The 27,716-nt window shown below is 54.0% G+C and overlaps 1 protein-coding gene across 1 annotated transcript in view; it reads left to right on the forward strand.

Annotated features, from left to right (window-relative positions):
• KIAA1671 (KIAA1671 ortholog) overlaps nt 1–26,081 on the forward strand; it is a 186,189-nt gene extending 160,108 nt beyond the window's left edge. The window contains exons 7-13 of the mRNA XM_029922102.1: nt 10,313–10,431; nt 14,167–14,422; nt 17,031–17,205; nt 19,128–19,255; nt 20,665–20,798; nt 24,071–24,153; nt 25,310–26,081. Of these exons, the coding sequence (XP_029777962.1) occupies nt 10,313–10,431; nt 14,167–14,422; nt 17,031–17,205; nt 19,128–19,255; nt 20,665–20,798; nt 24,071–24,149 (891 nt within the window). The 3' untranslated portion in view covers nt 24,150–24,153; nt 25,310–26,081. The remainder of the gene's footprint in view (nt 1–10,312; nt 10,432–14,166; nt 14,423–17,030; nt 17,206–19,127; nt 19,256–20,664; nt 20,799–24,070; nt 24,154–25,309) is intronic.
• Nucleotides 26,082–27,716: the final 1,635 nt, after the last annotated feature.

Raw genomic sequence — 27,716 nt, forward strand, 5'->3', positions numbered from 1 at the left:
AACATGGTGTTTTGGTTTGTTTTTAAAAGTAATAAAAATTAAAATATAAGGGCATATATAAAAACAGTGTATCAAGAGTTTGAGTAAATAGTAATATCATTCATGGGCATCAGAGAGGGATCAGGGGACCGTTTATGAGTTCACTCACTCACTCATTCGTCCGTTTATTCATTGTCAGCTGCTCCCTGAACCCAGTGGCCACCCCAACTTAGCACTGGGGTTTGAGGGTGAACAGACCCCAGTGCAGCCTCAGGGATCTCACAGTTTGGAGGAAGCAGTCAGATAGACAGTAAGCACAGCACAGCCTGTTAAGGTCTATGACGGGCTGTGCATGGGGTCGGGGGGCAGCGGGGGGCTCTGTGGATCCCAAAGAGAGACAGCCCAGGTGCAGATAGAGGCAGTCCGGGGAGGCTTCCTGGAGGAGGTGGTGCCTGAGCTGTGTTTGAAGGATACATTCTGGCCAGCGGCTGACAGCCTGCACCAAGAAGTCTCCCAGAGGGGCATTTCTGGGGTGGCATTTCAGTAGGAGTTGGCAGAGTGGGGGTAACAGGTCATAGACCAACCTGGGTTCGAACTGGGTTCTCCAGTCACTCTTGGGACCCTGTGCAAGTTGTTTTCTCTCTGTGCCTCGTCTTCTACCCACCTCTTATGGTTGTTGGATGGACAAAATGTGGCCGCTGGGCCGGCGTAAGGGCCGAACAAGTGTCTGCTGGTGGTTACTGTCCATCTGTGAAATGGGGCATTGATACATCTACTCTGGGATTGAACTGGATGACCGTGTAAGGAAGTGACTTGGTGCCAGGCACAGGGTTGGCGCCCCTTAAGTGTTCACGGTTCTTACATTCTTATTTACCTCTGAGCCACCTCTGACATCCAGAGCAGGGCCCCAGGGTGCCCATGGGCTTCTTGAGTCTGAGGGAACCCCACCTCTGCTGCTCGCGAGTCCTGGGTCCCCCAGCCCAGCTGTCATTTCTGTGTACAGCCTCAGAGGCTGTCGGGAGAGCCAGGGAGCCCTTGCTCTGGAGTCTTGCGGGCATTCCCAGCTGAAACCCAAAACGCCTCTCAAGGACCAGCTGCAAGCATGTGTCCCTGTCACTTTGGTGATGACTTGTCCCATGGAGACAGCGTGTCTCCGCCTGGTGGGTGACTAAGCCCTAAAGGGCAGTAGGTCTGCTGGGCAGAGTGGGGTCCAGCTCACCGTGACTTGTGGTACAGAGTAGCGGCCAACTCATGGCCAGGTCAAGGGAAGTACCCTGGGCTCCGGTTTAGGCAGCTCCTTAGGCTCCCAGCTGAGCGGCCGGATTCTTTGGGCTCCTGAGGGCCAGATAGCACAGTATTAAGATTGTTTGTTAAAACAATACACTTTGGGGAGAACCAAACAGTGGACATCACCACCATCACCAGGCCAACCAGCAGCTAGCTGGTCAGCATCTTACATGCAGGCTCTCGCCAGACATTTCCCAGAATCCTCCTAACACCCCAGCACCCCTCCCCATCCCCACTGCACAGATGGGAAAGTCGAGGTTTGGAGACGTTTGGTCACAGCCAGCCAAAGGCTGGGCTGGATTTGTGCCTTTTCTGCTGAATCCTGCCTCCAACTTGACAGAGCCTGGGTGGAGTAGGTTAATTTCACACCTGCACCCTGCAAGATTGTGGTTTAGGTTGCTAATCACCAGGGGCTGTTAGGTTATCCAAAGAGTGTTTATAACAACTGGTTTTATTCAAGCCCCAAAGCACGAAGAACACAATTTCATCCTCAGATGGGCGGGCGGTCCTGTGGAGAGTTCCAAATGGGCACTCATTTAATGGGGAATCAGCCCAACCCAATTCACTGGGAAAAAGCAAATGGTTCACACAGGAGGCTTGGTAAATGCTGGCCATTGGCCAGCACCCAGAGGTTAGCCACTGAGCTGCAGAGGGCCACTGAGAGCTTCTGTCCCTGGCCACCAACACGCTGGGAGAGGAAACAGCCTCACAGAAGGGAGACCTTGCTCGACATGGTCGAGAGATGGGGAGCCAAGGCTGAGACAAGCATCTGTGCCCTTCACCCCAGGTCTGCGGCTGGAGCCCAGCAACAGGTGTGTCCCTGGGGGCGGAGCCTCAGAGCCGCAGTCCAGGTGGGTCCCCCAGGGCCGGGCACACATCCTCCTCCACTTCTCGGTCACTCTCGCCCATGGGTCTCTCTCTGGTTACGTACCCGTGGTTTGTCTTGCTCTCTGACTTTGTTCTTGCTGCTGCTACTCTCTCTGCTACCATTTGCCTGTCTCTGTCCTTTGCTCTCTCTCCCCTCCCTTCTCCACTCCAAGCTTGCCACCAACCTCAGAGATGACCTCAAAACCTTCCTGCCTCACTGACTGATGCCTGTGGTGTGTCCTGAGTGGACTGTGGCCAGGTGACCGGCCCACAGCCTGAGCCATGCCCCTACCCAGGCCACCGCACGTGGCCTCACCTGACCATCCCCGCACGATTGTTCTCGGAGCCCATTGAGAACACTCAGCAACTGGTGTCCTACCGACTTTCCCTGGGAAGTGCCACCCCGACGCCGTTGGGCAGGGCAGGGGCAAGCCTGGCTTGTGCTGTAGCCTGAGGTGGCATTGTGGGCGCAGGGAGTGCACAGGGAAGCGACACAGAGTATTTGCTGGCAGCACCAGGCATGTTCTAAGGGCCCTTCCCGGCCCCCCACCCCATCCAGTTCCTTCTGGCCTATCTGCCTTACCCCCCCTGCCTTCCCCTCTCCTTTCCTGTCCTTCCCTCCTTCCCTCTTTCCTCCCTTCCTGCCTTCCTTCCAATTTATTGAGCACCTACTAAGTGCCAGGTACTTAATAAGCACTGTGAATCTAATGGTGAGAAAAATACAACTCCTCCGCCCCACCCCCACCCTATCCCATCTTGGAGATTTTTTTTCCTGGGAGGGACAGGCATGCAAAAAAATCACACAAGTGATGAGAACCACCAGCCGAGGTCAGGGCTCAGGGAGAGGACTCCGGCCGGACTTGGACTTGGGCTAGGGGCAGCCCCCACACCCCCACCCCGGGAGCTGATGCCTGCTGTGCAGGACCTTGTCTGGGCCGAGTGAACAGCGTGGGTGCAGACCCCACACAAACGCTGCTAGAGATGGACTGCAGTGACAGACCTGCACGGGCCAGGGTGTCATGAGCCATGGGTGCCAGGCCTGGCCCTTGGTTTTCTCATCTGTAAAATGATCATCGGGGACCCCGACAGACTCTCGTGTCAAACCAGAGCTAGTAAATGCAGCCCGAGCTTTGGGGAGCCCCGGCTTTGGCATCAAGCAAAGCCAGGTTCAAATCCCAGCCCCCCGCCCCTGCACAGTTGCCCCTGTAGAGTTGGGGGGGGGTTCCCGTCTTGAATTGCTCAGAACTGCCTGCCAGCTGTGAGCCACCGTGCCGCCGCCGCCCTGACTCAGGGTTCTTTCCCAGGCGGATGTGTCAGCCACCCCAGAATACAGGCAGGCCTGGTCGTTTCTCTTCTCCCCACCCCCTCCCTGGCTCCACCGCCTTTGCTGGTTATGTTCACACCGACCCACTGCAAAGGAAAGTTTCTTTCAGAAACACCTTCCTCCAACAAATATTTATTCAATCACTACCACAGGCCGGGCATTGTTCTCAGTGCTGGGGTGAAGCACTAGATGGAGCAGTCCCCATGTTCATGCCACTGGCACTCCACAGGGCATGGGTCAGGGACCAGCAAGCTGCCGGTGGGCCAAATCTAGCCAGCCACCTGTTTTGTAAATAAAAGTTTTATTGGAACACAGCCACACACGCTGATATAGTGCCTGTAACCAGCAGAGGTAAGTAATTGGGACACAGATGCAACAGCCCCCAGAGCCCCAAAGACCGGTGGTCTGACCACGCCGAGGGGACGTTTGCGGGTTCTGACACAGATTAACACACAAAGATTTCTGATTTGCTCTTCATTCATGGTGTGCACGATATGATAGTATTGGAGGTGGGATGGGTGGTTATTTCATTTTATGTTTACTGTCTGATTACACTGAGATACAAAACTCCAAGTTTGGGGGCACCCGGGCGGCTCAGTTGGCTAATCGGCTGACTTTAGCTCAGGTCATGATCTCGCAGTTCGTAAATTCGGGTCCCATGTCAGGCTCTGTGCTGACAGCTTGAAGCCTGGAGCCTGCTTCGGATTCTGTCTCCCCGTCCCTCTCTGCCCCTCCTTGCTCATGTTCTGTCTCTCTGTCTCTCAAAAGTAAATAAACGTGGGGCGCCTAGGGGGCTCCGTCAGTTGAGCGTCCGACTTCGGCTCAGGTCACGTGGTTTGTGAGTTCGAGCCCCACGTCGGGCTCTGTGCTGACAGCTCAGAGCCTGGAGCCTGCTTTGTACTTATTCTGTGTCTCCCTCTCTCTCTGACCCTCCCCTGCTCATGCTCTTTTTCTCTTTGTCTCAATAATAAATAAAACATTATAAAATTTTTAAATAAGCATTAAAAAAATTTTTAATGCCAAGTTTGGATATTAAATAAAATCATCATCAGTAATAGACACACTGTTTCCCCCACTGACAGTTCCGCTGTGGGGCCTTCCAGAGGGTTTCCTTATACATTTATGTGTTTGTTTTTACAAAACCAGTGTCATAACACACACACACACACACACGTGCTGTTGTGTTACCTTTTTTTTTTTTAATGTTTGCAAGTCTAAGAGAGGTATCTCTCTGACAGTAAATATTCTTCCTGAACATCATTTTCCTTGGCTGTCTGCATTCCGTTGGTGGATGTACCCCGCTGCGTTTCCCCGGCCCCGTCTCCCTGGGCATCTGGGTCATTCCCAAGGACTTGCAGTGATGTCTCTAGTATTCTGCAACGGTATTTCCAGCGTGTGGCAATATTTGCGCTCCTGCAGGGGCATCCACGTTCATAGATCTTGGCTAGTGTGTCTAATGGTTTTCTCGAGATAAACTTCTGGGAGCAGAATTGCTGAGTCAAGGGTTAGACACGTTTTTAAATTTCAGGATGTGTGTTGTGGCATGTTCAGCCCAGCCTGGAAGGTGCGTGGCACCTGGCCTCCCCAGCGTGGCGGGTACAGAGTTCTCCCCTGTGGGCTCTGGGCCAACACAGCCGTCTCTGCTTGGCAAGGCCCAGGGGTCAGCACCCACCCGGGGCCGGGGGCTTGGTGAGCTCCTAGTCTGAGCAAGTGTTTTTTTATTGTTATTGTTGTTTCTTAATTTTTGAGAGAGTGAGCAGGGAAGGGGCAGAGAGAGGGGGAGACAGAGGGTCCAAAGCTGGCTCCGTGCTGACCGCACAGAGCCCGATGAGGGCTTGAACTCACAAACCGTGAGATCACGACCTGAGCCAAAGTTTGACGCTCACTGACTTGAACCCCCAAGCTCCCCCAAGCAAGTGGTTTTTAAACCTCCCAAGTTTTTGAAATGTTTGGGAGCATGTCACCTACATTTCCCCGTTTTAGCATACACTTCCTTAACGGAGCCTTTTGAGGCATCCTAAAGGTGGGTGCTGAGGGCTGGAAAGGCGTGGGGTAGGAACGCTGCGTCCCAGAGGCGCCCACGCTGCCTCTCGCTCACCCCGAAAACTAAGAGCCAGACATCAATTCCTGCCTCTGTGCCCCAGTTTCTTATCCGAAAAAGGTCTGTAACTTGTAAGATTTGATAATCCTCATGTGACAAATGACAAGTGAAACACGGGTGTGGGCGTTGGTGGCCATCCATCAGGGACGCACGTGGGAAAAGACCGGCACGTGTTCCAGACGGGCGACCCCTGGAACTCGTGTGTCATTCGTTGGTCGTGTGCATTTTCAGACGGCCTTGTCGGTGTCTGTTGCCCGGGGACAGTGAGGGACTTGGTAGCAGCCTGTGAGGCAAGGCTGAATTGGAAGAATATCCCGCCTTAAAGCGAATTAAAACTCTGACTTCTGGCAGTTTTTATGAGAGTTTCGGGGCCTTTCAGTGGTGGATCTCAAGGCCTCGTAACCCTGGGAGCGAAGCTCAAGACTCACTGGATTTGAAATGCTGCCAGGATCTGCCAGAGGGAGGAGACGTGAGTGATTTGCAGTGCGCACAGACTTACCAGGACACTCACTGGGGAGAGTGCTGATCAACGGCTCGCCGTCTTACGCCTCATTTACAGGATGAATTCCCCTGGATTATCCTACCCCCTAAATTACTCCAAACTTGTGGGTCTGTGTTAAAGAGTAGTGACGGTGACGGCGTTCAGTCAAATATGTAACATCTGCTTTTTGGTCCAGAGAGCAAGGCACAGAGAGGTTAAGTAACTTGCCCAAGGTCACACAGCTGCTGTGTAATGAATCCAATGAAACAGGACACGTCCAAGGGAGAAGGAAAGGAAACAGGTCAATTATAATTATTACCCTGTGGGCAGCTCTGCAGCAGTGCCGTCTGCTAGAATTTCCCACAGTGACGGAAATGCTCTGTATCCGTGCTGCTCAGTATGGTAGCCAGTGTGGCTGTGGGGCTCATGAAATGTGGCTAGTGCCACTGAGGGACGGAATTCTTTGTATTTTTTAATTTTAACAACTTGAAGTTAAATTTAACTGGCCACACGTGGCTGGTGGATACCGTATTGGACATCACAGATACAGAGATTTGAGATCTAGAGCATGGTGAGAGCCATGGGGCTCCTGAGCCAGCCTTGGTGGGGGTGAGTTCAGGGAAGGCTTCCTGGAGGAAGAGCCCTCAACCTAGAAATCAGAAGGATAGCTGGAGGTGTGGCTGTTCCGGTGGGTCTGGTGGCGAGAGAGAGTAGCCTGGAGCACGTGAGGGTGTGGAGTAGCCAGTGGGAGGGCCCAGGACGGGCAGGAGGTGGTGGGGAAGGAGCCCAACTAACGATGGTCCCACAGCCACTTTTGAGGTGTTGGATTGTATCCTGAGGGACAAGAGCTATTAAAGGGCTGTGGTAGGGACTTGGAAGGTCCAGAGTTTGGTTTTGGAAAGTGTAATGGGAGGAGCCAGAAGTGAGGGAGGCAGGGAGACCCTGGAGCTGGCCAAGGCTGGACAGAATGTTCTGGAAGGATATTTTGAAGGACCGGCTGTTGATGGTGGCAGTGAGGGAGAGAGGAGTCAGGGGTGCTGCCCTTGGGAACCTCAGGTCTGGCATTAGGGAAGAGATGTGCCTTCCTGCCTGTGGGGACCCCACGCCCCTGAGTACAATCCTAAGTCCCTCAGGAGGACCCACAGACCTATGGGTTGTTCCTGCCCCATCTCCTGCCCTGATTCCACCCTTGGCACTCTGCCCACCTGGCCATTCTGATTTCCAAGGCCCCACCTGTACCCGCCTTTCGCCCTCCCCAAGCAATGAAAGACCCCTGTCCTCTGGGGGGAGGGCTACGAAAATGGTTCTGAGCACCTGCAGCTCCGGTCTCCTGAGCCTAATGATTTCCAGAGATCACCTCATGAAAGACACCAAAATGACCCTCGTTCTGCTAATGAGGAAACTGAGGCTTGAATGGATGGAGTCACTTGGCCACACCACAGTGCTGGGACAGAGCGGAGACGGCAAGCACTCCCCTTCTGCCTGAGCTGTGACACAGAGCTGTCACCCCTCTGCTTCCCACTGAGCTTAGCACATGCCCTGTATCCGGCTCGCGCTGTCTGCAAAGTGCTCAGGACATCGATGTCAAGTCCACCAGCAGCAACCCCTAGGGCCCCGCCTCTGGCTTCTTAGTCTGGCCTTTGGAGGGGATTAAGTTAGGGAATGCCTGATTCTGTTACATCTTTGAAAACCAGTGAGCAGCTGGGCATGCGCTCAGATGGCGATGGCCATTCCGGGGCCCCAGGGAGAATTCTGTTCAGGGTGCAGGGCATCTGAGAACATCAGGTGATCTTTGAAGGCAAAAAGTCCCAAGTTTCCCCGAGCGGGAACTGACTTCATCCCTAAAGCGTGTGTCCAGCCACCCCCATCCCCACATGCTGCCCCCCTGCCCCCACACCCCACGGGCCTGGAGGCCGGGCAGAGGGTGCCGAGACTGGCTCACGCATCAGAAGTCAAAGCCTTAAAATACACCACCCCTTGACCTGGTGATTCTATACTTAGGAATTTCTTCTGATGTGTCACTTTAGCCTCGAGGACATTCGTCACGTTGTTGATTATAACAGGGAAAAACATTCAGCGATCTGAATGCCCAACCCTTGGGGATTGGTAATGAACGGTGTTGAGTCGGTCCGTGGAGTCTTCAGCCATTAAAGATGACGACGTGGATGGGGCGCCTGGGTGGCTCTGGGGGTTAAGCGTCCAACTCTTGAACTTGCCTCTGATCATGATCTTGCAGTTTGTGGGATCGAGTCCCCTGTCGGGCTCTGCACTTACCATGTAGAGCCTCCTTGGGATTCTTTCTCTCTCTTCCTCTCTTTCTGCCTCTCCCACGCACACACATACTTTCTCTCTCAAAATAAACAAATAAACTTAAAAAAAAAAAGGGTGAGGATGTGGATGACTTGGCCCAGGGGAAATTCCGGATAGGATTCTGCCAGAATATTGTCAGTGGGTGATGGGTGTTTCTCTTTGCACTTTCCTATCATTTCTAAATCTTTTATACGCACATGCACATGTATTACTTTGTTAGCTTGTTAAAGAAGAGTGTGCTGAGGGCAGTGGCCTCGGGGCCGTTGGGACATCAGCTGTTGGTAGGGTCTTTGAGTGTGGCCGTCTGTGCGGTGACTCAGGCTTTCTTCTGAATCCCCGCTCTTGCAACTCCCCCGCCCACAGCATCCGCTTAGCATCATGGGGGACACGAGTGTCCCCGAAAGGGGAGACGAAGAGAACGGGGAAGGAGGTGGGCATGGACTGGACATTTCCTGAGTGTCCGGCCCTGGACTAGGAGCTGTCACACGGGTCCTGTCCTTGGCATCGTGCCCTTAGAGTGGCGACCATGTCCTGACTGGACGCTCGTAGCTTCTCTGTGGCCCAGGGGGAAACCCTGAGGTCATACAGCTAATAAGCGAGTACCTGGGCACATGTTCATTCTCCTGGACCCTATGAGCTTGTTCTGCCAAGGATGGTCCACAAAGGCGCAGACTGTAAACACAGATGATGGGGCATCTTGACCTTGAAAAGCGCATCAGCTGGGCCACAGCATCTTGGGGGCTGCGTCTGCTGTGCTGGGCCCCCCACCTCCTGAGGTTCCCTGAGGCCTGGCATATAGTTGGTGCTCAGTAGATATCTCTTGAGTAAATACCTTCTATGTCGACCTTCACCTGGTACCACAGTGAGCCCAGCGTAGGCAGGAAGGGCTCAGCAGGAGGAGAGAGGTCACTGTGGGTTTTGATGGCTTTGGCTGAGGAGGGTGGGCAGGAGGACGGAGGGGTACAAGCAAAACCACAGAGGCTGGATGTGGGAGGCTTGCATGGGACCCGGAGAGGAGTCAGGGACGGGGGGAGGAAGGGTTTGTTTGGCCCTGGGTGGGAGATGGCACGGGGCTCAGTTACAAGAGGTGTTGGACTGCAGCTGGAGGACAAGAAGGAGCCATCGAAGGTTGTTGTGTGGGGAAGGAGCTTTTACTTGCCAAAGTGGACAAAGTGGGGGAAGCCAGCAGCTCGATCACTTAGTGGAGGTCTGGGGCTGCCCACCGTATGCCAGCATTCCTTCCAGGTGCCCCGGCCAAGGGCAGAGATTGCAACTGAGTAGGTACTGACCACCCAGGGATCCAGGCTGCGTGCGCTGCGGTGGTTATCAGCTTAGATGTGGGGTCCCAGCCTCCAGCCAGGGTTTGAGGTCCACTCCACCATGCCCGGGCTGTTTGATTTGGGGCATGTCACTTCACCTGTGTGAGCCTCAGTGTTCTCATCTGCAAAACGGGGATTGTAATAAAGACTGCCATGGAATTGCCGTTCCGCGGGGTGGTGTGCAAACTGGGCACAGTTAAATGATCCATGCATGCCGTACTGGATGATGCTGAAGCCAGTGGCGGTGGGAACCTGGGGGCGGGGGACAGGTGAGGGAGTGTCGCCACCAGGTGGCCAAGTCCTGGGAGACTGAAGACGTTGAGAAGATTGTCCCGCCCACAATGCCAGGCAGAGAGAGGGCCCCGAGGACGGGCAGCCTGGTGCCCTGCGGGCTGGGGAGGGTGACACCTTCATCCCAGTGTGCTTGCCTTCAGCACTGACAGCCTGCATCCTGTGACGCCCTGGGCGCATTGGGACAGCTGGTCACCCTAATGCCCACCCCAGACATCTGGACCCGCCGCTGAGCACAGTAGGGAGCTGGGCGGGTTTGAGCCGGGGGCCATGGCCGTGATCTGTGTCAGCTGGGGACCAGGTTCTGGGCATTTTCTCCCCCTGATAGAAATCTCCTCCGGTTGTCCCTGCAGGACCAGCTGAAGCAGTGTTTCTCCAGGCGGCCCCCCGAAGCCAAGGACACCGACACCCTGGTGCAGGAGGCTGACAGCCAGTATGGGACTTGGACAGACCAGCGGCAGAGCGGGGAGAGGTAGGGCATCTGGGGCGTCTGGCTGGAAGGCCGTGTGGCCCCCTGCACCCTCACTTCTGTATTTCTGGAATCTGCTTTGTCCGTGAGCACAAGAGTAATCCATTCCTGTTGTAAAAAAGAAAATACAGAAAAGCACGAATTATTTTAAAATAATATAAGAAATGTGAAGATTAGGTGAATCCACAGAGATGGAAAGGAGGTTAGTTGCCCGGGGCTGGGGGTCAGTAGGGAGGGGTGACTGCTTCACAAGTACCAGGCTTCCCTTTGGGGGAATGAAGACGCCCCACAATTCCATCGTGGTGACGGTGGCACAGTGTGCAAAACGTCACTGATGGAAAATGTTCTGTTATGTGTGTTACACCACAGTGAAATTACAAACACCATGGAAACCACCTGTGATCCCAGCACACAGATCATGAATGAGGGCATTTGTGCCTTTTTTAGATGTCTGTCTAGACTTTTGTCACTCTATCTGTGTGTGCTTACAAACAGAGGAACAGTACTATACATGTCGTTTAATAAGCGATGTCTGCGTTTAATATTGCCCCGATTAAACTTTCTTTTAGTTTATTTATTTTTTAAGAGAGAGAGGGCAAGGGGGAGGGGCAGAGAGAGGACGAGAGAGAATGCCAAGCAGGCAAAGCACTGTCTGCGCAGAGCCTGAGACCATGACCTGAGCCGAAATCGAGAGTCGCATGCTTAACTGACAGCCACCGAGGCTCCCTGTTTCTTTCTTTTTTTTTTTTTAATTTTTTTAATGTTTTATTTATTTTTGATACAGAGAGAGACAGAGCATGAGAGGGGGAGGCGCAGAGAGAGAAGGAGACACAGAACCGGAAACAGGCTCCAGGTTCTGAGCTAGCTGTCAGCACAGAGCCTGACGCGGGGCTCGAACCCACGAACGTGAGATCTGACCTGAGCCGAAGTCGGAGGCTTAACCGACTGAGCCACCCAGGCGCCCCTCCCTGTTTCTTTAAAAAATTTTTGTAGTATATTTTTTGAGAGCGAGAATATCGCCCCAGTTCGTGGCTTGGAGGGCCCTCAGAGGTCTGCCTGGTGACGACTGTGGCGGCCGCCTTCGGCTTACCAAGGACAGCGCGGACCCCAGAGGCAGGCGGCGCTCAGCTCCGGCTCTGCCCCCACTGGCTGTGCGGCTCCGGGGAACGGACTTACCGTTTCCGGGCTTCACGTCCCTGCTCCTCTGCGGAAGGGAGCGACGCTTCTAACAGCAGCCGGGTTTATTGAGCAGCCGGTCCACGCACTGTAAACGTGTTCACATCTGATCCTGCCGCCCCACCTTGGGAGGTGAAGGCCGAGGCCGCCCACCACGGGGGCGCTGGGAGGGGCGTCTGCACAGCAATGAGCAGATTCCCCGGCACATGTCGGAGGACCTGTTGACGGCACCTGGTCCATGTTCTAAACCGACAACATTTCTTCTCTCTCTCGGGCAGGATCGAGCACATGGGGTGGACAGGGCCGTGTTCTCAGCTCACGTCTTCCCTCGCCAGGGGCCACAGGATCCCGTGGTCATGTGACCACAGCCAGCGTTGCATGAACAGACAGACTGCAAGCAGGAGAGGGGCAGAGAGAGAGGGAGACACAGAATCTGAAGCAGGTTCTGGGCTCTGAGCTGTCAGCACAGAGCCCGACGCGGGACTCAAACCCACGAGCTATGGGATCATGACCTGAGCTGAAGTCGGACACTCAACCAGCTGAGCCACCCAAGTGCCCCTCGCATGGTCTTTTAAAGTCAGAGAGACCTGGGGTGACAGCGGCGTGGCCCTCTTCCAGCTGTGTCACTGTGTGCCTGGGATCTCGCCTGCGGGGGGTCTGGCCAGGGGTAGGGAGGGCGGAGCCCCAGCTCTCCACCTGCTCCCCTGCCCTCTCCGCTGGGAGGTCGCAACCTTCCACTGGGCAGTGCCCCCCAGCCCTCGATGTTAAAGTTGCATGGATGTGGATGGAATGAAAAGTGGGTATGTGGGGGGGCACCTGGGTGGCTCAGTCGGTCAGCTCAGGTCATGGTCTCACAGTTTGTGAGTTCCAGCCCCACATCGGGCTCTGCGCTGACAGCTCAGAACCTGCTTGGGATTCTTTCTCTCTCTCCTTTTCTCTCTGACCTTCCTCCATGCTCTGTCACAAAATAAATAAACATTAAAAAAAAGAAAAGTAAATGGGTACGAAGATGAAAAAGGGAAGCAGAGGTTTCTTCTAGTTCCCGTAAAAGCCTTTTCCCCCCTAACCCGTAAAATGTGTTTTGTTAATGAGTCTACTTACCTGGCACTGGAGTCCACTTAAATCTCCTGCAAGAACCCTCGGGACTGTGAGTCCAGAAGCCTGTGTCTCCGTTTTGCCTCTCACTGTGTGACCTCGGGAGGCCTGTTCTCGTCTGTGGGTGGGCGCCCCCTTCTGTCCCCCAGAGGCACTGCAGAGCCCCCTCGGTCCCGCAGCCGCTGGGCCCCCAACCCTGAGCAACAGCGCCATCTGCTGCCTCATTTGTGGTATTTCCCTCGTGGTTCCGGATTCTCTTCAGTCCCACCCCATACCCCAACATCCTGCCCATTCTGAGTAATATCATCCCAGGGCTGACAGAGCATGGCTGTGCCCCTGGGGTCACACATTCTGCGCAGGGGTGTAGCTCGGGCAGCTTCCAGGGTCGTGTCCCGCTGCCTGCCTGCCCTTCCCAGGGGTAGCTCTCCTGTGCTCTTGACTTTGGTGTCTTTTGAATGAAGCGGGGAACCTTTTAAATTTACTGGCTTAATTTTGGGGGCTTCACTGATTTATAAATTTCTGTGTCATGTGGTCCCAGCTATCTAAGCATGGGCAGAAATTCCAGAAGTAGGAGAGGGGTCAATGGCATGGATCCCGGAGTCTGCTCCAGCCCTTTGGGCATGCTGCTTCACATCTCTGTGCCTTGGTTTCTTCACCTTTAGTGGGGTTAATATTTCATTTCCTGAGGCTAATCCCACCTGATGACATTGTGGTGGCTGCAAGATTACAGGGTCCCCTTCACGGGATTGGGGAGAGGACTCAGGGACTCACTTTTTAGCATAGTGCCCGGCACATAGTAAGTGCTCAGTAAATCTTGATCACATGTGTGAACGAATGAACGGAACTATGCAGAACATTCCACCTCCCACTCTTCCAAGAGCAACTGCCGGTGATTTTTATCGACATCAGCGCTCATCCAGCAGAAATACAGCGCGAGCTGCAAATGTGAGGCATGGGTGATCCGAGGCATTCCATCGGCCACATTGAAAGAGTAAAAAAGAAACCAGGTGGAAATTAATCTTAACAACTGAACTAACAATAGTTTATTGACTCTAGATCTGAAATGTTATCATTTCAATGTGTAATCAGCATTTTACCTTCTCCCTCATTTTTTTTAATCCAAAGTGTTGGGAATCCGGTGTGTACTTTATACTCTGGGCTCACACGCGCCACATGGCGATGGCCCAGCAGCCACGTGTGACGAGTGGCTCCCGCACTCCTGCCCCGTACAGGGTCGGAGGGTCTTGAGCGGGACAAGACCAACCCTTTCCGTTCCACACCTGTGCAGGTGCTCTAGCTGGATCTGCCTGGCAGTGCCCGGGAAGGTCATCCCACAGGGAGGCTCGGTGTCTTGTCTCCTGGCATAGAAAGCCCAGCCCGAGCCTGGTGTCTGCCGCCTCCCTCCCTACAGCTCAGTTCTCTGACGCCACCGGCGCAGTGACGTCTCCCTCCCCTCCTCTCTCGTAGTCTGGGCCCCGAGTCCCCGTCCCCAGACAGCAGTGCCGTGTCGGCGCGGAAACAGCTGCCCGGCAGCCGCCTGTCCTCGCTCTCTTCCCAAACGGAGGCCACCTCAGCCGGGGACCAGCACAGCGGCTCCAGGGACCAGCGGAGCACCAGCGTGGACCAGTCCAGCACTGACTTGGAGTCCACCGACGGGACGGAGGGGCTGCCCGCGCCGGACACCTGCCCTGCAAGGAGTGTGGACGACTTCTCCTTCATTGATGTGAGTCAGCAACTGGGCGCATGCGTTGGGAAGAGTCATTCGGGCATCTTCCAGCCAGTTGCCCCTCCCGGGGGGTAGAATGTGTGTGCCAGGGACCCCGGGGGCAGGTGCAGAGGGCACCATCTTTGAGATGGGACTGATGTCTGTGGTGTAGTCAGGACCTGTCATACCCCGCAAATGTCTTCACCTCTCTGAGCCTTGACTTCCCCCTCCGCCGATAGCCAGCACAGTGGGCTCCGTGACCTCAGATGCGATCACGTGTGTTCACCTCACAACTGATCGTAGCCCATACGCTAGGTCAGCAGGACGTCTGAGGGGGTCTGCCTGAGGGTTGCCGGTCCAGCATGCGGCGTCTGGAGTTTGCTCAGACCCGTTCTGCTGGGTGTCCCCACCAAAGTCTTGCTTGGGGGGCCGCGTCTCTGGTGCTGAGGGTCCCAGTCTCTCTGTAAATATGTAGGAGCAGTTCCAGGAAGGGGAGCCCCCTCGGGCAAAGATGGCCCTCGTGCGGGTCCCCACGGGAAGCCCCTAGAACTCAGCTCTTCATGGCCCGAGCAGAGCCAGTCGCCCAGATACCAGCCACCCAGGCCCAACGGCACCCTGCTCCAGCCCCTTCCACACCAGCTTCTTTCCTTCTGCGGGACCCGCATCCCCGCGGGGGTCAGGCACATTCTCCTTTCTCCTTCTCTGACATGAGGGCTAACCTGCCCACCCTCCTGTGGATGCATCATCTAAATGATGCAAAATCTCAAAGCAAGCTGCTGTCTTGGCCCACGCTCTTAGGGATGGCTGCCCAGATTCTCCCCAGAGAAGGAACCCCACTGCTTTGGAAGAAAGGTCTTCCTCTGGATGCTCAGAGGGAATGTCCCCTCCTAAGTATGGGCAGGGTCTCTTAATGGCACCTCTGAATAAGGAAGGGCAGAGACAGGGAAAGACACAAGTTCAGTTTCCGTTGGGCCAACCCCCTATAGAAACATGGACTAAAGCATTCAGTTAGGTGATGGGTTCAGTTATTCATTCAACAAACATTTACCGAGCTCAAGCTGTGCACCAAGCATTGCTGGAACTTGCATGTTCGTATGATGTCCAATCCTTTGGACTTACCTTCTAGATCACTAAGCAGTGGCCACTATAAATATCAACAGCATTGTCAGCAGCCCCTGGTCCCTGCGTGTCGCTCCCTGGACTGCTCACATGTCAGTAATCCTAAGAGGCAAAACTTGCTGCCCCATTTTGCAGGTTAGGGAACTGAAGTGTCCACTGAGTGGCTCAAGGGCAGGTGTCCCCAAGCACAGGGCCAGCGGCTTGTTGGACACACGCTGAGCTCTCCATGCCCTGCCCAGCATGACCCAGGTCTCCCATGGGGCTGTTTGGAGGTAGAAGGCGGGGCACTAAGGCATCCGGTCCCTGCCCCAGCCGGGGGCTGTGAGAGCAGCCCTGGGAAAACAGCCATCTGCCCCTCGCCGTAGTTCCCTCCCCTCCCCGCCCCTGCCTCAGAGTCTGAACAACCGGCTCCGTGACTTCCAGCTCTCCCCTCCTTCCCCCGGCCCCATCAGGTCCCACCAAGGGACCCCATTGTGACCCCTTCCAGAAGCCGCAGCAGATAGCAGCTCCCACCTCCCTTCCCCATGTGGCAGCTGCCGCTTCCAGCTGTGGGAAGTGATTCACTGAAATGAGCCGCCATCGCTCATCTGAAAAGGCCTTGGGTGATGGCATTCCTCAAAGTAGACCTGAGCGGGAGAACCCAGTGTTTCAGGCAAGCGCCTGCGCTGGCCGGTGCGAGCCCCTCAGACACTGTGCGAAACCAGGACTTTCCACACCTGAGCTCCCGAGTCTCCCAGCCACGGGAGGACACAGATACTATTGGGACATCCCCTTTCTACAAAGAGGGACACCCAGGCTCAGAGAGGGAAAGTCTGCCGCTCAAGGACACACAGCCAAGATCTGAACCGAGTGGGATTTGAACACAGAGCTCTGACTGCTTCACCACCATCCCCCCAGGTGGTCCCGCAATGAGTGGCTCCCCATCATCCTGCTGGGTCCACCTTGGCGGTCTGCATCCCCTGCCCTTTCCCTGTGGGAAGTAATCACCTTGGGAGGCATCACTGACCCTCTGCCTGCATCCGCTCAGAGTGTGACGCTTGCTAACCAGTGCTTGGAGCAGGTGCATTGCCCTGCCCGCCCCTCCCCGCACCCTGAGTTAGTGTGAACAAAGCAGGGAACACACACAGAATGCCTCAGCTCACGCACCCTGCATGGATAAGGGTCCGACAAGGATTTAGTGAGATGATGTATTCGGTTATTCATTCAACGTGCAGCAAACATTTATCAGGCTCCTGCTGTATACTGAGCGCTGCTCTAGCTTACATGCTCCGTGACTTCACTAGGAGGGAAAAGGCATTTTCACTCCTGTCCACTAGGGGGCAGGCACCGTGCTGGCGCATTCAGAGTTCGTTTGGTTCTTGCAAGCAGCCTCCGTGCTGTTTCATGGAGAAATTTAGCCCCTAAACAGCAACTCGTGCATCGAGGAGGCCAGCACACCTCCCGCCAGTGTGCCCTCAGTGAATGGCTTTCTTGCTTTTCTCCTTCCCCCTCCCTGCTGCTCCCAAAGCAAACCTCAGTCCTCGACTCAAGTGCCCTGAAGACCCGGGTGCAGCTGAGCAAGAGAAGCCGCCGCCGGGCGCCCAGCTCCCACTCGCTCCGGCGCAGCCGAGTCAGCCAGTCGGAGAGCGGGTCTCCTTTGGAGGAGGAGGCTGACAATGGGTGGATGTTCAAGGACTCAACGGGTATGGCCTGCCCTCCCCTCTCCCCAGAGATCACGTTGAACAGCAGGATAGACCTGGGTTAGACACTGAGCAGAACTTCCTGCCCTTGTAGGCTGCAGCACATCAGAACACAGTGACAGAGGAAACTGTGCTCTCCTATTCAACAGACCTTGTTAGAAACCAGGTGAAAAGGGCTTTTCTCGGGATGGCATATTAATTAGGGCTCCAAGGTTGCAAAGAACAGAGACACAACTTAATAGGATTTTACTGTTTCTGCCTTTACCCTTATTAAATTTACTCCGACTTCTTTAGGTCTTTAAAGACTTGCTGGTCTTTGTGCAGATTCTCGAGTGGACAGATCAGTTCTGTTTATCAACGGCCTTTTTTGTTTCTAATAAATTATTCTTATCTTTAATGTTTATTATTTATTTTGAGAGAGAGACAGAGACCGAGTAGGGGAGGGCCAGAGAGAGAGATACAAAATCTGAAGCAGGCTCCAGTCTCTGAGGTGTCAGCACAGAGCCTGACACGGAGCTTGAACCCATGATCTGTGAGATCATGACCTGAGCCGAAGTTGGATGCTTAACTGACGGAGCCACCCAGGCGCCCCTCTAATTATTAAGGCTACACATTTTCCTCTAAGGACTTACTTGGCTGAATCCTGTGAATTGAATCTTAAAGAGCCAGTAGGAATTAGCCATAGCAGGTGACCTTCCCACTCTACAAAGACACAGCCATTAGTCCCCCAAATGCTGTTGCAGGACCTTTGTCCCCTTGGGGTTCACCCATGGCCAACAGTGGGGTGTCAGACCAGGCTCAGAGCTGAGTGAGGGGCCTAGCATCTGACCAGATGCCTTAAAGAAATGCTTGGAGGGTGGTCCCTCCTTCTCCTACCTCATGTGAGTGAGTAAGGAATAGGACTTGAATAAGACTTCTTTCTCACACTTTCCTGGGCTTTCTGAGCCAGATCCCACCGAACAGCCTGGAGCAAATACAAACCAGTGTGGGCGGGGCACCTGGGTGACGTGGTCCAGTAAGCATCCCACTCTTGATTTCAGCCCAGATCCTGATCTCACGGTTCAGTTCGTGAGATCAAGCCCTGCACGGGGTTCTACACTGACAGTGCAGAGCGCCCTTGGGATTCTGTGTTTCCCTCTCTCTGCCCCTCCCTGACTCGTGTGCACACACTCTCTTTCTCTCAAAATAAATAAACATTAAAAAAGAAAAGCCAGTGTGGGGACAGAGGCGCACCTGTACCCCCCAGCTAGAACACAGCAGTCTTGGGGAACCAGCCTGGGGCTGGGGAGGGCCTGGGGGTATGCCTTCTGAGCCCACCCAGCTCCCCGCATGGCCTGGGGGGGTCCAGGGGAGCAGACCTTGCCTGCTTCCTCCCCACACTCTCCCTGCACTCCTCACTGCTTTCAAGCCCGAGCCCCGGAGGCTAATGCCCCTCGATCCTCACTCCTAGATGAGTGGGGACAAGCCGTCCACATCCCCCAAAGTGTCTCCTATGAGGCTGCAGCACGGTGATGCGGTTAAGTCCCTGACAGGAAGGCTGGGGGGAAGGGAAGCAGCTCCCTGGTCCAGCTCTGGGTGGGCCTTCCATGAGGCACACGGAGCCCCCCACCCTGTCTTTGAAGAGCGCAAGCCCCACGCATTGCTGGCTGAAAGCGTCTGAAAGCATCTCGGTGTCCTTTCCTCCACCAAAGACTTCCTTCTCTTTCCCTGACTTGAAAGGAGCCGGGAGCCAGGGGGTGGGTCTGTCTGTGCCTTCTCCTCCCAGGACAGCACGTGTCATACTGTATTGTCGGTGATGAGGCACCTGAGTTTGTCCTCATCTGGACAATGGGCCAGTGATCCGTTCTGTACCCGGCCGGTGTGAGGGACTGTGTGCGGGGGACCTGCTGGCCGCCAGTGACCTCCTGCTCTTTTCTTTGCAACAGAAGAGAAATCCTCCAGGAGGGAAGAGTCCGATGAGGAGGAAGAGAAGCCATACAGGGCTGAGCGGACCCCCACTGGCCACGCCCAGAGGATGCCCGTGTTCCCAGGCATGGACCCGGCCATGCTGAAGGTACCACGCTTCACCCTAGAACCACCCTCAGCCCTGGCAGCAAAGAGAACGGGTCCCGTGTTTCTTTCCCTCCCTCCCTCTCTCCCTTCCTTCCTCTCCATTTGTCAAACAGTTTGACTCACAAGTTGCAAAAACAGAACAGGGAGCTCCCGTGCATGCCTTGCGTGGCTTCCCGGGGGTCCCTCACGCGACCACAGTCCGTGTCATTTTTTGCAAGAACAAGGAGCCAGTGATCGGCAGATGCACACTTGTCCCTGTGATTGATTTTATAGGCCGTCAAACCCAGAATGCCTTGCAGCCCCTGTGTGGGGCCAGACGTTTTCTGGCTCATTTGCCAGCGTTGGAGCAAATGCTGTCTTACAGGGTGCCCTAACATTGCAGGCATCGGAAGGCCCCGGGCTTCCCGGCGGGACACCCCGCGTTAGCTCCCGAGGCCCGTCATTAGGTCCCTGGACACAGCTCGGGTCCCCTGCGTGCTGTGAAGATGAGCCTCTTGGGCTTTGTTTGCTTTGCTTGGCACGAGCTCCTCCAGCCTCGTGGCAGCCACGCCTCTCCAGTCACGCTCGGCCCCGGGCCACGCTCGGCAGTCAGCCACCATGGGCGCAGGCTGCCAGGCCCATTCTGGAAGGAGCCTTGGGGTTGGGGGTGGGGGTGGGCAGAGCCAGGGCCAACGCCAGTTCTTGAAAACTGTGGATCTCGGCAAACTGCTGGACCTCTGACCTTTAGGATACTCCCCCCAAAAATGGGGAAAGCCAGCCGCTGCCTTGGAATTCGGCTAATGTGTGTCATATATGTGAGGCCTGCAAGAGTCCAAATGGTGGGTGCCCAGTGCACAGAGCTGGGAGGCGGACAGCAGCGTTGCCTCGGAGACAGCTGTTCCCTGCCGCTGTCACAGTCCTGGACCCCCGAGGGCGGGTGTGCACCATCCTGTCACCCCGTCCCCAGCCCGGCCCTCCAGAAATGGGTGAAAAGCCACCCTGCTTTCTAACTGTGGGAATCTGATAGTGAAAACCTCGTTTTACTCATGTGGACACAGGACCAAGACGCTCAGCAGAGCCGAATGTCCTCTTCAGAGGAGGCCATTGCCTCCACCCCTGGGTTCTCGGAAATTTATGGCAGCTAAAACATTCTGTCCTGACAACATACAGACGGTGACTTTTCCATCAAAGACAGCGTGCCTGTGTGGGGTTTGGATGGTGGTCCCTTGGTCCTAGGGGTCAAGGCGGCGGCATGGACCACACGCCTGGCCTCCGATGTCTCCTAGCCTCCAAGGTCAGGCTGGGTCTCCCGCCTGGGTCCAGTTCAGATGTGGGGGCGCCGTTGTCAGCAGCGTCATCAGATGGCACCATCAGATGGGACCCTTCCCCAGACCAGAGGCAGTTACGGGCTTGGCTCCCTTCTCTCCCCAGGTTCAGCTGCACAAGAGGCCAGAGGCGGACAGCCCCAGCGAGACCCCAGGCCGGACCCCACAGCCCAAGACCCCCAAGTCCCCCTTCCAGCTGGGCAGTCGCGTGCTGCCCTCCAGCCTGGAGAAGGACGACAGGTGAGGGGTCCTGGGGTGAAGCCCCCCAGCCTGGACCCGGGATGCACTTCTGGGGGACAGTGCTTAACGCTGACCGGAAAGGGGGTTTCAACTGTTTTCTCCCTTTAGAAGCAGAACTTGGATCACTCGAACTCTTGGCAGCCTGATGTCTAAACCCCCCGGGGGCTCAGTCGGTGAAGCACCCGACTCTTGGTTTCAGCTCAGGTCATGATCTCACAGTTCGTGGGTTCAAACCCCACGTCAGGCTCTGCGCTGACCGCTCAGAGCCTGCTGTGGATTCTCTCCCTTCCTCTCTCTCTCTGCCCCTCTTCCACCCACTCTGTCTCTCAAAAGTAAGTAAACACTTAGAAAAATAAATACAAATAAAAACACACCGAGGTGGGGGTAGAGGACCAAGAGTCAGGGCTGCTGGCCTCACTCTTTCCCTCCTCCCTCCACATCCCACACGGAAGTCCAGGGCTCTGTTGTGGGAAGACTACTGACCTAGTCCAGCCTTTTCCAGACTGATGGGGAAACTGAGGCATCCTCCCTCCTCTTACCTCCAGGGCAGGGCCTTGTCTCAGGAGAAGTGGGGAGACCCTGGAAGATGGATAGTAGGGCACAGCCAGGCTGACGATATCAACTTACATCAAACACCCTGCCTCGAGCCACACGACACAGAGACAGCACAGCCCAGCCCCTGCCCCTCTCCCACCCGGGGGGGGCTCCCAGACCAGGGGCTTCAGCAGCTGGGGGCGGAGGTTACGGAGCACGCTCCAAGGGCGGTCAGATCACACATGTCACACCTCCGGGCTTCATCCCAGAGGTGCAGCTTGGGAGCTGCATGGCCTAGGAAAGTTACTGGGCCTCTCTGGGCCTCAGTCTCCACATCTGTAAAGTGGGTTGACTCACCATTCTGACCTTCCAGGGTGGTATGAGGACGGAATGGGGAAGTGTGTGCAGAGCCCTTCTGCACTGGCCGCTGGCTTGCAAATGTGCTCAGCAAAGGTAGTGGGATTCTTCTCATGGGCTGACATATGCAAGTTCAGGATTGTCACACTGACACTGTAATGTAGTAAGCGCTATGATAGGGCAGGGGTTGACAATCCAGAGTCCAGGGGCCAAATTCCGCCCCCTGTCTGCTTTTGTAAGTAAAGCTTTATCGGCACACGGCCACACATGCTCCTCTCTGTATTGTCCACAGCTGCTCTCCTGTTTGCAGCTGCAGAACTGACTTGTTGTTAACAGTCACGGCATGACCCACAGGGTCAAAACTACTTACTGTCTGGCTCTTTATTTGACCCCCGTGCTAGCAGAAGGACTCGTAACCCAGACTTGAAGAAGAAGCGTGCAGAGAAAGGCTTCCAGGAGAAGGAGTTGCCTGAGCCAAGTCATGATAGACAAAGATGGCAGCATGAGGGGGCCCCAGGCTGAGGTCACAGCACGTGCAGAGGCCTGGAGGCATGATATCACGGGGAGCTGCAGGCAGTGCTTATTATTAGAGCATGGAGTGGGCTGTGGGAAGCAGAAGATAAGAGGTTGAGAGAGAAACAGGCCACAGCTGAGACGGTGCCTCTTATGCCCTGGGGACACGAGAATTGCAGGGCTGCCCTGGGGTCAGCGGAAGGCTCCAGCATTGCTCTAGGGCTGGAGGACCCCCAGACTAGGGTCTCAGAGGTACCCGTGGAGGCCTGGTCTTGTGCCTCCACCATCAGGCAAGGCTTGGTTGGGGTACCCCGGAGCCCTGTCTGCCCCCGGGGGCCTCTCCTTCCTCACAGACCCCTCCCCCTCCTTTCTGGGTCAGCAAGTTTTCCAACCTTACCCCCACCCCCCGCCCCGGGGTTTTGGGGTCAGGGACAGTCCCTGAGAACAGCATAGGTCCGGTCTTGGGAGTACTTGGGTTTGGTTATAAACCATAGAAATTTTGGAAAACATAAAAAGAATATAAAGCAGAAAATAAAACCTCCCATGATTCGACCCCGCCTCCCCCAAGACCACCAGTGTGATCTAGGGCATCTCTCCTTCCATCTGAATTTGTAAGGGTAGCTGAGATTACAGCGCGTGTGCGCAGCTCATTTTCCCGGGAACACGTTTCACGTGACCGTTTTCCCAAGGCCATTAAACCATCTTCATAAACACAATCTTTTTCTTGAAAAAAATTTCAAAGAATGATGACTTCCTTTATTGTGTTTGTTAAAATGGTACGTTCTCATTACAAGCAATTCGGAGAACGCGGCCAAGTACATGAAGAAAGTAAACAGTAAAATGCTGAGAAGTGGCACTCTTGACCTGGCTCAGAGGTATTCACTCAGAGAAATGCCATCGGCCTACACACTTGTGGTTGGAGTACTTTTCTGAGTGTGTGTTCTTAAAAAAAGTTAAAACAAATCTTAATCTCTTCCAAACAATCATTTGTTATTATTTGGCAAACATAAGGCATCTATCAGTGTCTTATGGGCAATGTATTAGTGTCTTCCAAAGAAATAGAACCAATAGGATGTATATATACACATACACACACAGAGTAGGAAGAGACCGGGAGAGAGCGAGAGAGGAAGGTGGGGAGGGAAAGGGAGAAAGAAGGGGAGAGAAATAGAGGGAGGGAGAGAGAGAGAGTGATACTTATTTTAAGAAACACTGGCTCACACGGTTGTGGGTGCTGGCAAGATCTAAATCCGCAGGGCAGGCCAGCAGGCCAGAGACTCAGGGAAGAAGCAATGTTGTAGTTTGAGTCCCCAGAGCAGTCTATTAACAGAATTGTGGGGAGTTCAGCCTTTTTCTGTTAAGGTCTTCAACTGATTGTATGAGGCCCACCTATAATATGGATAGTAATCTGCTTTACTCAAGGTCTACTGATTTAAATATTACTTTTGTCTTAAATACCTTCACAGAACCATCTAGAAAAATGGTTAATCAAATATCTAGGTCCTGTGGTCTAGCCAGGTTGACACATAGAAACAAGCGTCACAGACATTTTCATGGGTGGAGAGCTAGAAGGGTGGAGGCATGCCTGGGTGACAAATGGATGGAGGGACGGAAATGACTCTGTGGCAACCCGACCTCACCGTGCAGATTATATCCCAGAACAGGTGGGCCACAATCTATCCAACGCTCCTCGTCGCTGGCGCTTGATTCCTGTTTCCTGCTCTTCTGTCACATCACCCCAGGCTCCTTTCCTCCCTGCGAGTGCCTGGCTCAGTGTTGCCTCGGCACGGAGGATGCGGAGTTGGGTACCTCACAGCCCCGCCTGCAGGGAGGCTCAGACTTGAATCTCAGTGGCTCTGTGGTTTCAGGTCGGAAGAGCACTCTCCCCAGTGGTTAAAGGAGCTGAAATCCAAGAAGAGGCAAAGCCTGTATGAGAACCAAGCTTGAGCAGGTATGAAGGGGCTCAGTGGGGGGAACACGGACAGGGCCTGCGGTCTGCAGAGTGAGGAACCTAAGCCAGAAGGCAAAGGGCTGGAGGCATTTGAATCCTAGGAGAGAAAAGGGAAAATGGGTGCAGGTGTTCTGCGTCCCTATAAAGAGGGTGGTGATGATCTGTTTCCTCTTAGGAGAGAAAACCCAGGTGGACAGCCTGGTGGAGGAGCCAGATAACTTGGGCTCTGGGCTCATGCTCTTCTCACTGCATCTCGAAACGCTTTCATAAAGTGGAACGGCGAGACATCAGGGACTAGCTTAATCCCCAATCTTTCCATTCATATACAGCCTGCATAATTAAAAATTAGTCTGAAAAAAAAAAAACGATTAAAAAAGTCAAATGATTGGAAATGCCTCAGGGTAGGTCCCAAATGACTTCAGATCTCAACCTTCAGTTTCCCAGTCTGTAAAATGGACTAATAGTGCCCATGTTGCCAAGTGGTCCCTAGGGCTCTGTGAAGATGCACCAAAGTGCTGGTGGTTAGTCCTAGGTGTAGGAGAGGGTGGTTCATGCTCCTTAAAAGTCCCCTGTGACGCAAGTAGCACAGGAGACCCGCCAGCCCCTTACCCACAAACCTCAAAGCCAGAAAACACAGGCAACAAGGCATTTTCATCAGCTCCTTAGTGGCAAAACCTGACATGCATGGATGTCTTTACATCGCACTGCAGGCATCCTGTGGGGCGCTCCATTATATACATGTGTGCTACATAGTATATATATGCATGCATATATGTGTGTATAATAAACGCCCCCCAGATCCTAAGTCCCATCTAAATCTGTGCTCAGTTTTGGATCAGGAATTAGAGCCTGGGTTTATTTTCTGTTTAGTGCCATACATGTCATATCTCAGTTAAACTTATAGAATCCCATGTGAGGAAACTGAGGCTGGAACCCTCACTTGACCCTGAATTTCACATTTGTTCCACTGGATCTGACCCCCTGCCACCTTTCTCACCCCACTCCTCAAAAAGAAAAAAGCCCTCTTTCCTGACCTGCGGCTTGTGGGGATGGCCGTCTTGGGGAATACCCAGAAAAGGTTTTACGGCTTAATGGCAGAGACACACAGGGTCATGTGTCCCCCTTGCTGACCTCAGGACTGTCCCTTCCTCTCCAGACAGGGGACACTGCCACGTCAATGAACAGAAGCCTTAACTGTCAGAACCCGAGGACGAGGCCACGCTGCTGCACATGGTGACCCACCTGGTGACCCCCAGCCGGCGGACAGCGTGTCCGGGGCGCTCGCCCCGGGTCAGGGCGGGAAGGCCCGCCGTCCTCCAGCACTTGCACGTCTCTCCAGACAGCACTTCAGGCTGAGAACGAAACAAGGCTGCCCGGAACTGTCCAACTGTTGGTGTTTTGTGTTTTCCATAAAAAATGTGCATTTCTACCCACTTTGGACACCGCTCCAGGGGGGTTTGAGGCTGGACCGTCTCCCTGGGTTCTGGAAAATCACCTGCATTGTGAAAGGACTTCGTCCTCCGACCCCTGGGCAGGTCTCTTTCAAGAGCATATTTCCGAGGAAGAAGAAACCGTCGTCCCTGCTGGAGCTGTGGTCCAAGGCAGTGTTACGGGGTTGGGGTTTTGATTGCTTTTTTGCGAGTTCTGTCTCCCTCCCTCTCAAAGAATCAGCAGTTCCAATTTTTTAAACATACCCACCTTTCAAGTGTATTAATCCTTTCAGTGGGGCTGTGTTCTGTCCTTTTGTGTTTGCTTTAGAAGGCCTTAAAGCAATAATTCAGCCAATTTTCTTTGAAATTTGATATGTACGTATGCTTTTTTATGTTAAAGAGCAGAAGGAAAGATGTGTGAAGAGTTTGCTTGACATAATCGGTCATCTCAGGTTATCCTGTCCCTATCTGTGCTTTGTAAACAGATTCGGATTGTCATCCTTGTATACCAGTCTTCTTGGTTTCTTTCCATCTGAGCTCTGATTTCTGTGGAGTGACCTTTGTCCCTTGGCCTCAAGTGTTCATAAACGACACCCCAGATGGCAGTGCCTTCCCACTCAGACATCAGACCTGCCCTGAGAATCTTTTTCTCCAGCCGTTTGGAACACGCCTCGGGCTGCCGGGGCGGAAGAACCATTCCAAACAGGCCTTTGAACAAATGCACGAATGGGGTTCCGTTGTTTCCTCTCACCTCTTCCTTCTACCACTCCGCCTCTCCCCCCCCCCCCCCCCCCCCCCCCCCCCCCCCCACCCAGCTCCACCTGACCAAGTGCTTATTTTAGGTCCAAACGCAGGAAGTGAGGGTCTGGCTGAAACTCTCCTCTGGACGAAAGTGCTGGATGCTAAGTGAGAAAGTATGAGGTTCGCCTTGCCTCTTTTTTTTCTTGCTAGCTCCAAGCTCATTCCCAGGAATCTCCAGGACCCCTGGGGATCGTAGGCACTGTCTACACTTGTTTCTTTTTAGAAATTCTCAACACCAGCCTCTTCCATCTCTGAAGGCTCCAGCAAACATCCCAGTTGCCATAAACTTTGTGCCAACCTTGCCTGGGCCATTCACAGGGCGCCCTGTGACTGCTGAGGGGTGCCAGGGCTGAGTCTCCTAAGGCTGCATATGGAAGGGAGGGGCACATGCACCCTGACCCACTGACTCCCAAGATGTGAACATCTTTCTTGATAAATCCATTATTTGCAAACAGTGTCAAAACATACCTTCCTTCTCCCTGGCCACGTCTCCAAGAGTCTCCATTGGTCTCCCCATCTCTTCTTCCTCCCCTGTCACCCTTTACCGTCTCTTCCTTCTCTTAGGGGTGGGAGTCGGGGGAAGAGCAATCCTGTTTCTTCAGGTTAAACCAAACATCTGGGCCCTGGAGAGCAGTTGTGGTTCAGCACCACGGACAGGGACTGAAGCCCCCTTCCCACCCACCCCCAGTTCTGTTGGTTGAACTTTGGCTACTGATGGGCAGTTTTTGGACCGTTATCCACCCAACCTTTTACATCTGGAAGTCTCACTGCATCTGGTTCTAGAGGTCTGACCCTCTTGGTAATAATTTGTAGTTCTTTTCATCCCACAAGTTAGTAGGCAATCAGTTCTCTGGGGCATTGTGTGGAATGCTTCTAGGAATGGCTGCTTTGGGCATTTTTCCCTTTCCTTTTCCCTTCCTTTCTTTTTTTTTTTTTCCTTTCCAAGATCCAGTTGATGTTTTAAAACAATCTTGATGCGATGGCTTTCCAGGTCAATAGATCCTCTTTATACACTCCTCATGTTCTGACCCTGACAGAAGGGGCCCCTTCACAGTAGGAATTCACCTGCTCAGTTCAATGAGAATATTGATACCCACCATGCAAAACTTTCCCATGCTTTAGCCCGACATACCTAACAGGAAAGAAAAACACTTGAACCTGAGATTAATCTGGAGATCTTTTGCCTATCTTCCCACACCTTGGTTGGAAATAAAAATCCATTTAATTCCTTGGTGATTAGGATGTACAAAGTCCACACCCCCACCCCTGAAATGGACTGGAGAGCCTCACCTCTCCACTGAAGACCTGACCGTCACAGTGGGTCAGGAGCCA

Source organism: Suricata suricatta, chromosome 14 (genome assembly GCF_006229205.1).
Source record: "Suricata suricatta isolate VVHF042 chromosome 14, meerkat_22Aug2017_6uvM2_HiC, whole genome shotgun sequence".
NCBI classification, from domain to species: domain Eukaryota; kingdom Metazoa; phylum Chordata; class Mammalia; order Carnivora; family Herpestidae; genus Suricata; species Suricata suricatta.